The 16,076-nt window shown below is 48.3% G+C and overlaps 1 protein-coding gene across 4 annotated transcripts in view; it reads left to right on the top strand.

Annotated features, from left to right (window-relative positions):
• DENND5B (DENN domain containing 5B) overlaps positions 1–16,076 on the top strand; it is a 578,042-nt gene that overhangs the window by 228,560 nt on the left and 333,406 nt on the right. For all 4 annotated transcript variants that reach the window (XM_078673773.1, XM_078673772.1, XM_078673775.1 and 1 more), the window contains one exon: positions 12,924–13,111. In XM_078673773.1, the coding sequence (XP_078529899.1) occupies positions 12,924–13,111 (188 nt within the window). The remainder of the gene's footprint in view (positions 1–12,923; positions 13,112–16,076) is intronic.

Raw genomic sequence — 16,076 nt, 5'->3', positions numbered from 1 at the left:
AGTTTGGGATTTTAATTGTTTTACATTTTAGCTTTATTACTGTTTTGGCTCTGCATAAATACTTTACTCATTCGGCTAAGTTGGGCCTACCTGCTCTGTGTGATGGGAGATGAACTCCGATTAATTTAGTGACTTTGAGGGTACCCTACAAAGGTAGCCAGTATTGCTTGAGGTGAGTATTCACCCACTCAAAATAATCCAATTTGATACAATATGAATTTGACTGTAGTGGTAGTTGTAGCAAAGAAGAAGTCATGTTAGCTTTGTAGTGACTAGCACCACTCTGTCATTATAAAAGCAAATAAGCAGCCAGGCTGCTTGATATCATTGTGGCTGTCCATAAAGGTACCCAGAAAGCCAGCAGTAGAGTGCAAAAATAGTAATATCACTACAAAAGCAAGGACAGTTGAGGGTAGTAGCTGAAAGATTCTAGAGGCAGTAAAATGTTTTTATTTACTGCACAGCTCAAATGTATTGTGCTTTGCTTCAGCCACCACTGAAGCACACATTAATAAGTTGAGTTTATTTTGGGGTCCTAGCCAAAATGATGGCAAGACCTAAAAGAAATCAACTTTTTCCTCCCGCCTCATCCTTGGGCTCAGGGAAAATGACCACCAAGCGTCTGCATTGTCTAGACAGTGGCTGTCCATTGAACAGAGTGCACAGAAGGCCTTGCACAGTGGCCCTCCAGCATACTCATCTAGTCTTCAGCTCCTCTAGACACCTAACTCAGAACGCCCACCCACTGCATATCATCCATTCCTCCATGCAGCCCTCAAGCTCAAGACACCCACCTTCTCTCTGAGTTGGACTGCATAAAGTAGAATTAATTCAGCAAGAGTCAATACTTCTTATCTCCCACTGTGAACATCCGTTTTCCTATCCAATTCTCCACAAGGATATTAAATAAAAAGTTGATAAAGCTGGAGGAGGGCCCCACAGTATCAGTCACTAACCTAATTGCTCTTTGAATAACAATACAAATTGTCTTCTTGATGTTATTAATCATTCTCTTATCGCTCCGAATCCAACAGTAAATCGATGCAGCTTCAAAAGCCAAGTGCCTCTTCCTTCTCTGACCTTGTGTGCTAGGCTATTTTATGCATCAATAAAACCATATGCCCACTATATTGACAGTAGACTTTGCTTTCAAATGATAACTAGATCCTTTCTTTAGAGTATTGCACTACTGTGTTTCTCATGAACAAGACATTGCCAAGCATCTTCCCAAAGACACCAGGGCTCACTGAGGACCTGCCTTTGATTGATAGATTTGGTTTACTGTTCGATTAGTTAAACTAATTACAATATATATATATATATATATATATATATATATATATATATATATATATATATATATATTCATTCCCCTCACCAAAAACGCGTGCGAGCCAACAGTAGTCAATACAATCTTTGGAAGCTGCCCGCTTTAAATTAAAAACCAGAAGAAACCTCCATTAAAAGCTGCCCGGTGTAAACTGACGTTTCAGCAGGTGTAATGGAAATTGCACTTTGCCCCAATTTTGGACTTGTACTCATTTAGTGTCAGCCAGACTCTAGTTATCCTAGTATGGAGATTCTCTGACCCCCTTCCTCCAAAATTATACACAGTGAAACCTAAAATATTCCATCACCCCCGGTGAGCCTTCAGAGAAAAAAACAACCATAAAAAGCTGCCCAATGTAAACTAGTCCCATTATTGTACTCTGTTACCTCACACGTTTCATACACCTAGTCAGCCTCTAGTAAATATTGCACTCATCCTGCTATTACACCACTGAGCTTTCCTGACACTTACCATACCCGAGATCAGTCTTCAGTAAATATTTCACTAATCCCATTATTGCACACCGCCCTACTAAACCCCAGACCGTGAACTTTTAAAGTCATTATACCCAGACCCCCTATACCCTATCCCCAGTCCCCATTCCTCTTTAATTTTAAATCACCACTATGGCCCAATTCACTCCTGAAGAATTTAAAATCCTGCCTGTGCTGTGGGCAACGTCTTATTCGGATTTCTTCTTTTGAGTATTCAATGTAGCCCACCAGGTTCTGTGCATCTACCACTGCTTTCATGTAACTTATGAAGCAGCCTGTTAGCTGGCTTCCTTCACCTCTTGACAGCAAATGATACAGGGCTTAATTTGAGCCGGAGCTTGCCGGTGCTTAGCACCGGCACCTAATTATTAGGGCCGGGTCTACAGTCACGCTGCATTAAGTGCACCTGCTGCCAGTAATTGATTTATTTATAATGAGTTATGCGTGGCACTGGCACAGAGAGCGTGTGCTGTGCTGCTGTCACTTAGCTTTTAAGTTCTGTTACCGTCCTGGTTGTTGACTGATGTGTAAACAGTACTGTACACTTACTGTCTAAATTGTTATGGTGACGTGACTGTCACTGACCAGACTCCCATTCTGAATTTCTCTCCTCCTCACTCGGCTTCAAGACGGTCTTCCGGCCCAGTGGGCGGGACACTGAAGAAGTTGTTGTTGGGCAGGGCTTTGCCTGGGTTGGTCTTCTTCTGCGGGGGTTGGGCTGTGCTCAGCAGAGACAGCCATGCGTGCGCAGATTTGAATGCGCGCGCATGCCCCGGTTACTTACCGGTAATCTTCATTACTCCGAGTATAGTCTTCCTCGCCACATGACTTACAAAGTGAGCTTCAGCTCCACACCAGAACCCTCCAAAGCAAAAAGTCAGCCTCCCATGCCTCCCATCCCTTCCCAAGATGGCTGACCCATTACCACCTGACCTCTATAAGAGGCCAGCCCAACCCATCAGCCTGAAACTACCAAGCACAAACATGAAGCCGATAGCCAGACAGGGAGGGAGGGATGGGAACTCATGTGGCGAGGAAGACTATACTCGGAGTAATGAAGATTACCGGTAAGTAACCGGGGCATTACCTCCTCGTTAGTCTTCCTCGCCACATGACTTACAAAGTGAGCACATACCAAAGCCAAGCGGCTTCATGGAAACTCACAAGAAACCAACGGACCACGATGGAACCCCCACAGAAGAGGGCAAAATCCAACAGGCCAGCGAGAGGAAGAACCACCCCAGAAAGAGGCAACCCGAGCTGGAAGACCAGTCAGGGATAGAAAAACACCGGGAGGGCCGAAAAACCGGACCCCAAAGACACGAAGTGGCCACAGAAAACGTGCCCCAACCAAAGAACAAAGGAGATCAGAAAAGGCATGGCACCAAACCACACAGAGCCAAAAAGCAACCGCAACAGGCCCATGAACAGAAAGCAGCTATAGGACCAAACACGCCAAGACTGCCCAAAGGACAGCCGAAAGCGAGAGGTGAGCCAAAAACTACAACAGACCATGAGCGACTGGGGCACCACAGGATCCGAAGAAACAGAGGTCAACCCAACCAGCGACCCAACAAAAAGGCCACAGCAGCAAGAGACACAGGGAGACCGGAGCCCACATCCACACGCACGGTGGACCACCTACAGCTAGAGAGCCGAACCACCCCCAAACCAAAAACCGGAGGGGAGGAGAAAACAAACCACCAGAACCGGCGGTAAACAGGGGCAGAAGCAAATGGAACCAGGGGAAACCCAGACCGGCAGGAGCCGCAAGAACGGACCGAGGTGCAGAAACCAGCACCCCACCCGAACAAAAAAGGAAAAAAGGCACCCAAGCCCCACCAGCAAGGAGAGGCAGGCGGGACACAGAACACAGCCGCCCAAAGGACCCCAGGACGGGATCCAGAGTGCAAAGAGAGAGAGCCCAGGCAGGCGTAAAGGAAAAAACAGACCCTAGAGGCAGCGGGAAAGCACAACAAAGCGAACCCGACAGCAAGGGCACCGAAAAGGCCCAGGACCAAGGCCAAGCCCCAAACAGGAAGGCGAACACCCACCAGGGGACCCATGCGCAAGAAAGCAGGACGAACCCGGAAGGAAGAGGAATGCAGAATGAACGAGTGAGACAGCCCAGCGCAGGGGACAAGGAAAACACCCCTGCAAGAACCCACACGCAACAAAGGAGCCGCCGAGGAAGGCACCCATGAGGCAAAAACCAACAAACCTCGGGACCCGAACCCAAGACCGCAGGCGGAAGAGACAGCCAACAGAAACACCAGGTCACAGTGACACAAACCCACAGACCGAACCAGCCGAAAAATGGAGAACCGACAGGAACCGGAGGGAACACAGGGGCAAGGCCACAGACAGCAACCCACCAAAGGGGAGAAAGCCAGAACAGCCGAGCGGAACGAGCCCGTGAAAACCAACACCCCCCAGGGAGAAAACCTGGGCCGGAAGGACCCAGGAAGCCCACCAGGGAAAAAGAAGAACAGGACCCAAACCGCACAAGGAGCCCCGGACCCAACCGGGGTAGAGAGCTGGGAAAACCAGCAGCCCCGGGCAAACAAGCACAGCGTGAGCCAAACGCCCCAAGGGGCAAGGAAAAAAACTGCGCCAGGACACGAAACCCCAGAACCTAGGGAGCCAGAGCCCACAGAGGCCCAACACGGACCACAGAGCCAACCCAGAGCCAAGATCCGCAGGAGCAGAAATGGGAAGAACCCAGGCGAGCCCCACCAACAGGAGAAACAGCCCGGCCAGGCCCACAAGCCCAGGCGAAGCAGGGAGTGCAAGAAAAAAACAGCACCGGGGACCCAAACTGGAAGAGAGTGACCGAGGCAAGCCCGCAAACCCCAAAGGGAACGAGGCAGAGCACAAACCGCCCAGGAGAGCAACAAGAAGCCACCACGAGGCAGGGGCAAAAAAAAAACAAGCCAGGGGCGGCAACAGAAGACAGACGAGAAAACCGCCAACAAAAGCACCAATCAACCCAGCACAGACCCAAGCACGCCCCAAAGGCGGAGAGGACGCCAACACCCGGGAAGGGGAGCCACAGAGCACCGGGACCAACCAGACGGGGAGGCCAGATACCCAGGCACACAGAGCCCAAAACCCACCCAACGGAAGGACACCACCAGGGTGGACAACCCAGACAAGAATAGCCAGGGAGCCACACAAAACCAGACGATGGGGGACAGCCACCCAAGGGAGGAGAACCACAGGGCAACCCGAGGAGCCCAACAGCCGACAACATGAGCGAACCATGAGGAGCAACAGATCCCCAACCCCCAGGAAGCGAAGAGAAAAAACGACCAGGAGGAGGGCGCAAGGGACGCCCGCTAGCCAAAGAGCAGGAGGAGGCAGAAGCCAAAGGCTACCCGGAGACCACAGGAGCAGCCCGAAGGAAGAACAGGACCCGAAGGCCACATCAACCAGGACAGACCCCGTACAAAGTGGGTAGCAGGCAGGAGAACACAGGACGGGAGACAAGAACGCCCCCAAACGCAACAGTGCAACAAACACTCCATCATGCGTAAAAGAAACACGCCAGCCAGCGTGACAGTGAAACACCGGAGCAACATACATGAGCACGTAAAGAAAAAACAAAAACAGGTGCAACAGAAAAACGCACGAACACCCGAAGGTGACCAGGCGCCGAAAACAGATCTTTATTGACACTCAACCCAACGGGACTAACACTAACGACCCCAAATGGATGAAAGGCCGAGTATCAGACAAGAACGTATACACGTCTCAAACCACAGGAAGGCGAGCCAGCGAGAGGCCCGACCAGCCGTCAGAGGCCGAAGTCCGGCAGCACCAGTGTGGTATCCCCGCAGTCAAGCATTCCAATACAGTGGGGAGTCTGAGAACTGATGGAGCCGATAGTAGGAGCAACCATCCCACGCACCCGCCTGGAATAATAACGGATACATAAATAAACCTGGATTAGTCAATATTACAACCAGCCCCACGCCAGAACCACGTGCACCCAAACCTCCCTGCAAGGCACAAAAATAGGAGAAGAGCCACCCAAGGGAGGACCAGACCATGAAAAATACCCAGAAGGGCCCAACACCACGGCCAGAAGAGCACATACTAGAGTACATAACCAAGGAACTGATGAGCACGGACCCCAAGAAGGGAATTCCGGCACCCAAGCACGGGGAAAATAAGTGAAGCGCCCAGAGGCGACGCCGAGACAGGAACACAGTCCCCCAGTCTCAAGGACGACAGCCCAAGCCGGCCAAGCCAGGAGATGGAAAAGAACACAGAAAAAAAACTAACTCACAGCACCCACAAAGAGGAAGAGCACCCGTCAGCAGAGGGCCACCACGACCCCAAAACAACATAAACGGGGAGCGACCGCACACCACCACAGCAGCCGTAAACGAGGCAGACTCACGGAACTGCAGCGCGGGGAGAAAGAAGAGCGAGGGCACAAAGCACCCCAACAAACCACGGGCGTGCAGGATGTGAGAACCACCATGGGAGAGGCCGCAGCCTGTACGCCCACCTCCAAACCCCCCAGACGGGAACAACACCGGCCCACAGACAGAACCCAGAGACCGGAACCCGCCGCTGCAAGAGAACGGAGAGACCAAATGCAAGCTGCTGCAATCTGCCCACTTGCAATCTACACCTCATGTAACATTACTGAGCCCTCAGTGAAGAGCATAAACACCTCCGGGTAAAGTCCGCGATATACAAAAATGCAGAAAGAAAAAGCAAACATCGGCAAAAAACCAGAACCCAGCACCGGAGGAGTACAGCGCTGAGAGAAGCCGGGAGGAGTACAGCGCCGAGAGAAGCCGGGAGGAGCACAGCGCTGAGAGAAGCCGGGGGGAGACAGGCCCCGCCCCACAGAGGCCACCCTAGCGAGGAACACCTGAATGCCAGCACCCCCCCAGACCCAACCAAATGAAGCCGGGAGACACACGGGGCCAACACACAAACACCGAGAAGACCCGTGAACAGGGAAAAAATAGTGTAATGCACCTACCGAACGCGCCGGAAGGAAAAGGTGGGTCAGCCGGCGAACTGACCGGCAACACCAGAGCAGCAGCGCGGGAACCAGCACCCGACCCCGCCCCGGGAGAACGAGCCCAACACAGGAACCACAGCCGGACACGGCAAGAGCTGCGCGGCCCCGCCGCAGCAAAGTGCGGGGAACACAGGAGAGCACACCCGCCGCAGCGCCCAGGGGGCAGGCGGCGAGAAAAAAAGGGAAAACCAAGCGCCCTCCCCAGCGGGGACCCTAACGCGGCAGAGAAAGCAGCCGACTGCAGCAAAGCAGCGCCGAGGGGCAGGCGGGGAGCAAGCGACTAAGGGCAGGCAGCCAGGCAAAGGACTACCCAAAGGCACACCGGAATCCCGGACCTCCAGGGAAAACAGCCGCGCAGCACTGCCGCCGCCCACCGCAAAACCTCGAGGGGCAGGCGGGCGGCGTGAGCAGACCGCAGGAAGAAACGCAGGGGCGGAGAAACCCCAAACACAGCCCCCGCCGCAGCGTTAAAAAAACGGGCACCAACCAAATTATAGGAGCCCGCAAAGGGGCCGGCAGTACAGGGAGAGGCATGGCAGAGTGCCGGCCACAAACCCAAACTGTACCCCAGCCACCCCCACCTGGAACCCATGGCCCGCTGGAGCAGAGCCTAACTGGACAATACACACCAGGGGAAAGGGGGGGGGAAGAGCCCAGGAACCAAGGGTCCGCTAGAGCAGGACCTCCAACCCGAGACCCACATACCTGCTACAGCAGGCACCACTTACCTGACGCATCTGGAGAGACGTGCGCAGAACGAAAAAAACAGGCTGATGGGTTGGGCCGGCCCGCCTCTTATAGAGGTCAGGTGGTAATGGGTCGGCCATCTTGGGAAGGGATGGGAGGCATGGGAGGCTGACTTTTTGCTTTGGAGGGTTCTGGTGTGGAGCTGAAGCTCACTTTGTAAGTCATGTGGCGAGGAAGACTAACGAGGAGGTAATTGACCATTCACTGTTTTAATTTTGCCTCGGCTCGCCCGCCCCGGCATACCTGCACGGAAGGTGACATGTTAAAAATCAGATCTGATTTGTTTGTGTTGGGGGTGGAGGGGTGGAGGGGTGGCGTTGTAATAGATGTGGGGCAGTCAATTTTGACACGACGCGCCCGCCGAATGCGCCAAGAGTGCCTGTCCGAGGCGCGTCAGTCTGGTAATAAATGAATAGAAAATGGGCAGCGCGCGCTGGCTCGGTCTCGCAGGCAATCCACCCAGAGATAGCGGTGTGGATTCCTCTCACCCCGCCTTATATTTTCCCGGCATCAATCTTTCCCGAGCAGCGGTTCATCAAGATCGTCTGTCTGCTCGCTTGTAATTTGGCCGGCTCTTTATTAAAGCTTGGGATGAAAATAAATATATTTTAAAAAAAAAATCAAAATAACTTGCATTTTCATTGGTTGTTTGTTCCGGCTGCTCGTTTGCACAGGTTTGGGGACAAAGGCGGTCGTTCTGCCACACTGACATCGTTTATATCCTGAGGCGCACAGCTTCTAATCCTGGATGGCTTTCCACGAGACCGCTGCGTCACATATGTCAAAGGTCGCGTGGTATTGTTTTGACTTTAAAAATGAAGAATCGCGTGCTTGTGATCAAAATCTCCTTCTGATGCACTAAATATTACAGGACACAAGCCTCACATGCGATTGACTGTACCCCAGCCCTGCTAGCTATAACCGTAGGCCATTCATCTCCATGTCCTCTGCATTTGGCTTCCATCGTAAAAATCACTGTTGCTTCTATTGCTGAGCATTTTTTGCACTTCGATCGTGACCTGCAAGCATTCTGTTACACTATACATTTTATTACAGAGGCATCCTTTAAGTCTCTTCGGGAGTGCAGTGTCACCTCCCCCCACTCTAATAAGGGCACATCTGTTAACTATTTCATGATTTTGAAGGTGATCATCTTTTTCAGATACGATGTGGAATTGTATTTGAACAGCTTTGTGGTATTTTATCAGGACCAAAGGACACGTGCCGTCACTTCTTGAGATGTCATCAAAGGTCCCTATGATTTTGTGGAAATCTTGCAATACTGCCTTCTTCAGAATATAGGCCCGTCGAGATTGAACCCTTGGATCTCACTCGTGTTCATCCTGCCTTTAGTGTCTGTCCAGTGAGATGTATTGCATACCCCAAAGTTGATGTGTTTATGTACCACAGTGTACTGCTTGCTGAGGACAGCCGACAGGTCGCACATTTGAATCTCGTTGTGATTGCCTTTCATGCTTCTAGGATCGATAAATGTGTATTTCTCATTTGGATAATAATTTTTTAAAAACTACCATTTACACTGCCACTCAACTGTGTTACCAATTGCTACGTCAAAGAAAAAGTAGTGCCAGTGTGTAACTCACCTATAAATAGAAGGCAAAAAGGAGTAGTGAGGGGCAGAGAGGAGCAGAGAGCGACATAGATGAGCAGAGAGCAGCGCAGAGGGGCAGAGATAAGCAAATAGGAGCAGCAGAAAGAAGCAAAGGGGGCAGCAAGGAGAAGAGAAAGGCAGAGAGCTGCAGGATGCCAAGAGGGCTCAAAGGGCAGACAACAGAATGCTGCAAAGATTAGCACAGGGTTTAAAGGGGATAGAGAACATAGCCAGGTCTAGGACGGTGGAGGGGCGTGAACACTGCATTGTCCTGAGGGTGGGAGAGCAGCACAGGGTATACAAGGAGATAGGGGACAGTGCCTGGCCTAAGGCAGTGGAGGGGCATGACCACCGAAGGGTTCCAAGGGGTGGGCGACCAGCTCAAAATGGGGCCAGAGAACATCGCAGGGCAAAAGAGCGTTTGGGATGAGTACGTTTAAATGGCAGATGTTTGAATGCTTACCATGTTTGGTCATGAAGGGCCTTTGTATCTCTACTTTGAGCTCAGGGTCATAAATTTAAATATTGGTGTGGCCACCCAGTCTTTCATCTTTCTGAGGTTTGTAAAATTAGTACCATTGAGTTGGATAACAACATTTTTTAATGTTGTGTCAAGACCCTCTTTGGTGAAGATGTGCTTTACGACAGACGTGGTGTGGTTAGGACACAAATTTATTTTAATCTTTTGTTTTGAATTTCTTTGCAATATTACACTGTCATTATTCCATCTGTCTCTCTTTGACCCAGTACCTTTCAAAACTGTATCCATTCCCCTGACCTCCTTTCTTTTTTTACCGTCTTTTATCTTTCCCTTTGTCTATTCCTCAGCACTTTCAGTCATGCCTCCTTTCTTCTTTCCATTATTGCTTCCTTACATCCTCATTCATTCCCCATCTTTTTTCCCGTTGGTGAATTATTTCCTTCTTCCTTTATTAGTTCCTTATTTTCTTTTTTCCTGCTCCTTCTTTCATTTCTTCCTTTCATATCCTTAACCCTTCCTTCTGCTTTTCTTCTTTCTATTCATCCATCACACATCGTTCACATCCTTTCTCCCTCTATCCCTTAATTTCTTCCTTTCACATTCTTTTCTTAGTTCCTCCTTTTTTCATCCATTACTTAATTTCCTCATTCAAGTACTCCCCTTCCTGCCTTCATTTGTTGCTGCCTTCTTTGATGTATCCCTTGCTTCATCACTTCCTTTCATTTAAACATAAGAGTACAAGCACATTTTCTTTAGCTTGCAAAGTTGCCCCAGTCCTCAAATGACCTTTCCAAAAGCTGTATTTTGAGACATACACATATCCTCTAACTTGAGTTCACTTCGGAGTTGTTGTTCATATGTTCTATTATATTATGCTATGACTGTTGTATAGTGCACTTAACAACCAAGAGGGTATTCAGGTGCTTGGGCAGGTGTGTAGGTGTGGGGTCCCTGAGGTGCTTATACGAGAAGCTAGGTCTTCAGCTTCTTGCAGAACTCATGAAGTGAGGAGGTGGCTCTAATGTGTTGAGGTTTGTGGATGTGAGTGGAGCCATTAAAGGTGGGTGGAGGTAGTAGGTTGAGCCGGGGAGACTGGTGTGACCTCCTAAAAAAATTAGAGCACCTGCACTTAATATTTTACAAATTAAGCACTGAAATGATAGCACTCCTGCAGGATCAGATATTTAAAAAGCAGAACATTGGTTGTAACCAAAACGTCCTCAACGTATTTGACTCTCGCAGATGCAGATCACATGCAGCAGTGATTCCTCTAATTTGCTGCACAGTCTACATTGCTTGTTCATTTTTCCATTTCGGTGACTGTTTAAGTAGCATCTTAAAGGTATCAGGCCACATCGCCATCTCGTTAGGCACATTTTAGCCCTAAAGTGGAGCGGCAAACTCGGGTAGACTGGGAGGCAGCCCGGGGAATATAGCTTCATGGCATAGCTGCCATGCTTCTTATTCCCCAAGTCTTTTAGGTATTGCGCCACCAATAGTGCTTTTGTGTTCTTTACGAGTTTAGACATGACCTTTATCTGGAGATCTGGGTTAATGATGTTTTTCACTTCCAGTGCTTGAATGGACTTCTTTAGGAACGCCTTCCACTCAGAGTTCAGCTCCTGCATTCTCCTCCAGAGCAACTGCTTTACTGTACTGGTCTTAGCTGTTTTTGATTTTAAGCAGAACACTATCCATTTGGCATGCAGCACCAGATTTTGCATAGAGATGTGGAATTCCAGCCTAATCTGGTCTTTACTAGTGCACTCTGAGAGAGCAAACACATTTCTATATTGTGCACGTTGTTGTCTATTCAGCAGGTCGAACAGGTGGTCTTTGAACATTATAGCACCATCGGAGAGGGTAGGCATCACTTTATTGGCCCCCACAGTTAGCAGTGCTTGCATGTTTTGGCAAACAGGTTCCTTTAAATGCCCCATTGCACATAATAGATATTTGGCTGTGGCCTTTAAAGCCTCATCTTGTGCCCTTTTGCCACCTTTATCATCCAGGCGCACACCCAAATATTTGAAGCTTTTCACTCTCTCCAGTTTCACGCCCTACACGTACCATGAGACATGTTTCAATAACTTTCCTGCCAAATATCACTATTTTTGTCTTATTTAAGTTGATCTTGAGTGAGTTGACACTGTAGTATCGAACCAAGGTGTTAAGGATATTGTGTAGGCCCACTTGGGTGGGGTGAAGCATAACCATGTCATCTGCATATTGGAGTACTTGGACCTTCCGGTTAGTTTGCCGCCGAGAGCATGATCTACTGTTAATCAAATTGCATTCCAGATTTGCCATGAAAGCGTTAAATAATAAAGGAGCAAGGATACATCCTTGCTTAAGGTCTTTATGTGTGTTCATTCCTGTGAGATAACAACTTCATTTATTTTACTGTGGAATACAGACAAGCTGTTTCCGTCCTGTTATCAACATGCTGGAATGCAACCTGTTTATCTTTCTTAAAAATGTTAGTGTTGCAATTGGCTTGAGTATGAGCTATTACCCTGACCCTCGGTGTGTCGAAACAGGTCATCCTGCCTAAGTAGGGGACTTATAACGTGCCAACAAGACTAGACTGGCAGCATAAACTCTGGGGACTCCTGGGCATTGAGAGACTAACAGCTGTGGTGCAACGCAAATTGCCACAATTCAATGTGTTTCCGATCTCAGGAGTTGAGGGAACTCTCCTGCCCCGCTTACTTGAGAGTACTCCGCCTTACGCAGAAGGAATCTGGTATCGATGGGGGCGCAACAGCATAATCCTAGTTGGGCAGTACGCCCTATGCCATGGGCACAGTGCCTCTCTCAGCGCTAGGAGTTGTTGAGCATATCCCTATTACTATTCTCTTGACGTTTCACCCTTCTCTTCTCCCTTACACTCTTGCTGACGTACTTTCTCCGTTTCCTTTTCCTGCTTTCTTTATACTCCTATTATGCCTCGCCGGCCTATTAATGTAGGTGAAGGCAGATTTTTATTGCTTGGTTTGAAAAATTAATAAAAACCGATTTAAACCTAAAAAGCGTTATGCTGTTCCAGATAATTTTCATCTAGTAACGATTGGTACAGTATATGTGAAAACCAAATTAAATAATACAAACTTTAGTCACAATTTCAAATTGAAGAAAAGAAAATGTTTCAAATCATTAAATATATACAATGATACATTTAGCCTTGGTTGATGTGTTTATTTGTTTCATTCCAGATTATCAACGCCTTATGACAGTAGCAGAAGTCATCACTACGCTCTTGTTCCCTTTTCAGTGGCAGCATGTGTATGTCCCAATCCTTCCTGCATCCCTCCTGCATTTTCTTGATGCTCCTGTCCCATATATGATGGGTCTCCAGTCCAAAGAAGGAACTGACCGCTCTAAATTAGAACTTCCCCAGGAGGTAAGTGCTTTTCATGATTGATTGTTTAAAAAAATTAGTTTTATGTTGCTGTTCAACGTGACTTGTTTAGTCAGCCATACCGATTCTTGACAAGGTTTGATATCACACCGTGTTATTAGTGCTTGGAATGCATAATCCACTCATTACAATCTCATTGAGGAGCATTATTACTTCTTTTCCCCTACTTTAGTGAATTAACTGATTACTAATTTGCTAACTCGCAATTTCTTTTATTTAACCAATCTTTAGCTTGAAAATTGCCACTGAGGCAAGATAATTCTCTATAATGTACACTGATGTTGACATTTTTATGCATAATTGCAGGTAGTGAATTCTTTTTTTTTTTATGTAAACCATTGTTTTTAGTTTTCAGTATAAACAGATACGTGTATCTTAATGTTAATTTTATCTATTTACTTCACCCGCTTAATCCCATTCCTGTGTTCAAACTTCCAGACCACACCTCCCTTTTCCCCGATTGCTCCCAAGCTGCGTTACATAATATGCATTTGACATATGCTGCTTCCACCAACCTACCCTTTGTACTTAGTTCCCCTCTATATCTGCACTATCACCTGGCTCTAGGGCCAACCATATCTTGTCAGTCCCCCTTCGCCTTATTCAAATATGTTCAGTGCCCTTTATTGTAGAGGACCTGCTTTGCCTCTTCAAAGTGTAGTCTATGAAGTGTTTCCAAATGTCCTCAACTTGCATGTGTTCCTCCTTCATATTGTTAATCAGTTCTTCAATCACCAGGGTATGCCATAATCTATTGTGCCACTGTGTTAGTGAGGATAGGTCTTTATTCTTCCATAAGAAAGAGATAACCAATTTGCCGACCCCAGGGCACTGACAAATCAGTATTCTATTAGTTTTCGTTATTGCATTTCAACCTTTGTGGACAAAACTCCACTAGCATTACATTTGGATTGAACAAAACTCCACTAGCATTACATTTGGATCTTTAGAGCAAGCGATGGGGAGTGGCTGTTTGCCCATTTTTTGTTGTCTAAGCTGGACTTTGCACTGCGTGCCGCCGCCCCCGCGCTGAGCAGCTGAGGTGCGGCGGTGTTGGTGCTTGGGCTCGTGGGTTACCGCTCCTCCGCTTAGCGGTATGGTACGGTTGGGGTTCCCTTCCCCCTGGTGCTTCGTTTTCATTGCGCATTATCATTGCTGCACGATGAGACATTCTGCCTGACCTTGTGCCTGGTATGCGCTATTCTCTACCTGTCAGCAGGGTTCCCCGGCTTCTTTTGGATTCCTGCTGCCGCGCGGTCCCTGGGCCTTTTTTTTTTACCTCTTGTTGATCCGCCTTCGGCGTGCCGCGTCATGGGGGGCCAGGGCGGTTGCTTGGCGGCAGTGTTCTCGCCCCTTTTTAAGTAGTTCCTCCTCCTTCCCAGCGTTGGTTCTCTGTATGGAGGGAAAACGTTCAGAGAAGCGGTCCGATTCTGATCCTACCTCCTCCCTGCAGCCTGGGGGCATGGATCTTGATGTCCTGCAAGCTATGATTGATAAAGCTGTGACTTCTGCCCTTGTGGCTCGGGATGGGCTAGTGCCTCAGGTCTCTAGGTGTTCTTCTCAGCCTGACCCTGACTCTGATGGTTCTGATGATGAGCAGTGTGGGCACTTTGTTAAGGGCACCGAATTGAGAGAGGTCCTGACGCACTTGAAGGACAATTCGTTCTGGTTGAAGGGTTTTCAGTGACTCAGGAGGTGTGGTGCTCTGCTATGTAAACTTAACTGTCTTTCGTGCGATCAGTTGGTACGGTCAGCCAGGCGAGGGGATATTCCCTTAAACCCCTAAGTGTGTGTAGGGAAATCCCTGCACTATGTATGTGAAAGTCAAGACCTGGGCACACGTAAAAAAGTATTTGCAATAAAGGTGTAGTTCAATCAAAGTAGATAGCGTAAGGACTGTCAATGTTCAGCTTGGGTTGATTAGTTCTTAGTCTTTATTCATTCATAAAGTAAGCAAAAGAAAACCAGCCGACACTTGTTTCGTCGCTTATGGCAATTAGTCCTGCTAATTCCTCAGGGCTGAAAATGAAGGTGAAACTTTGTATGGATCGCTCCGCCGGTGATAATTCCAACCTGGCTGGGTACGGTCGCCTCACTTGATAAATAAAGTGTGGTAGATCTTGCAAGGAGAAAACACCTGAAAATGAAGGTGAGACTTTGTATGAATCGCTCTGCCAGTGATAATTCCAACCCCGCTGGGTAAGGTGGCTTCACTTGATCAATAAAAGGTATTGTAGATGTTGCGAGGAGAAAACACCACAGTAATGGTGATCCGAATTAGTGTAAGCCGTGAGCATTTGAAGGACAGAGGGTGATCCGTGTACGGAGTATTGATCTGCAGCTGGTGCGCTGCGGTTATTCTCACGGCAACTGCTTCTCGTGTTTGTTGTGTCACCTTTGGCGTGGCCCGCCTTGGTCATCGGCCTGCCATTGCTTCTCTTTCACGTTGGGTTCGGTCCACTGTCTCCTTGGCCTACCTGCCTTCAGGGGTCTCTCTTCCCACAGACATTCAGGGTCGTTCTACTCAGTGTGTGTCTTCCTCCTGGACTTCTTTTAAGGGGGCCTCCTTGAAGGATCTTTGTGCTACGGCGACTTGGTCCTCCCCCCATACTTTAATCTCCCATTATAAGTTGCAAATGGGGGAGGTTTTTTCTGGGGATTTTGGTTCCGCTGTCCAAGTGGCTGTTTACTGGTTATGTGTTTTTGTCTACATTAAATATTCCTTGGCATCTGTTTCTTTTTGTTAGTCTGGTGCTTGGGTATACGCTCCTGGGTGACTGACGAGGATGAAGGTAATGACTCGGTTACTTACCTGTAATCTTTATTACTCCGAGTCATAGTCTTCCTCGTCACAGTCATGTTCCTGCAGCAGTTAGGACTTACAGAGGGATACATTCTTTGTAGGTTAGTAGACAAAGTAGTGCTAATCATAGAGAAGTTTGTATTG

This window comes from Lissotriton helveticus, chromosome 1_1 (genome assembly GCF_964261635.1).
Source record: "Lissotriton helveticus chromosome 1_1, aLisHel1.1, whole genome shotgun sequence".
Taxonomy (NCBI): Eukaryota; Metazoa; Chordata; class Amphibia; order Caudata; family Salamandridae; genus Lissotriton; species Lissotriton helveticus.
Note: the sequence above shows the minus strand (reverse complement) of the source record. Positions and strands in the feature narration are given on the sequence as shown.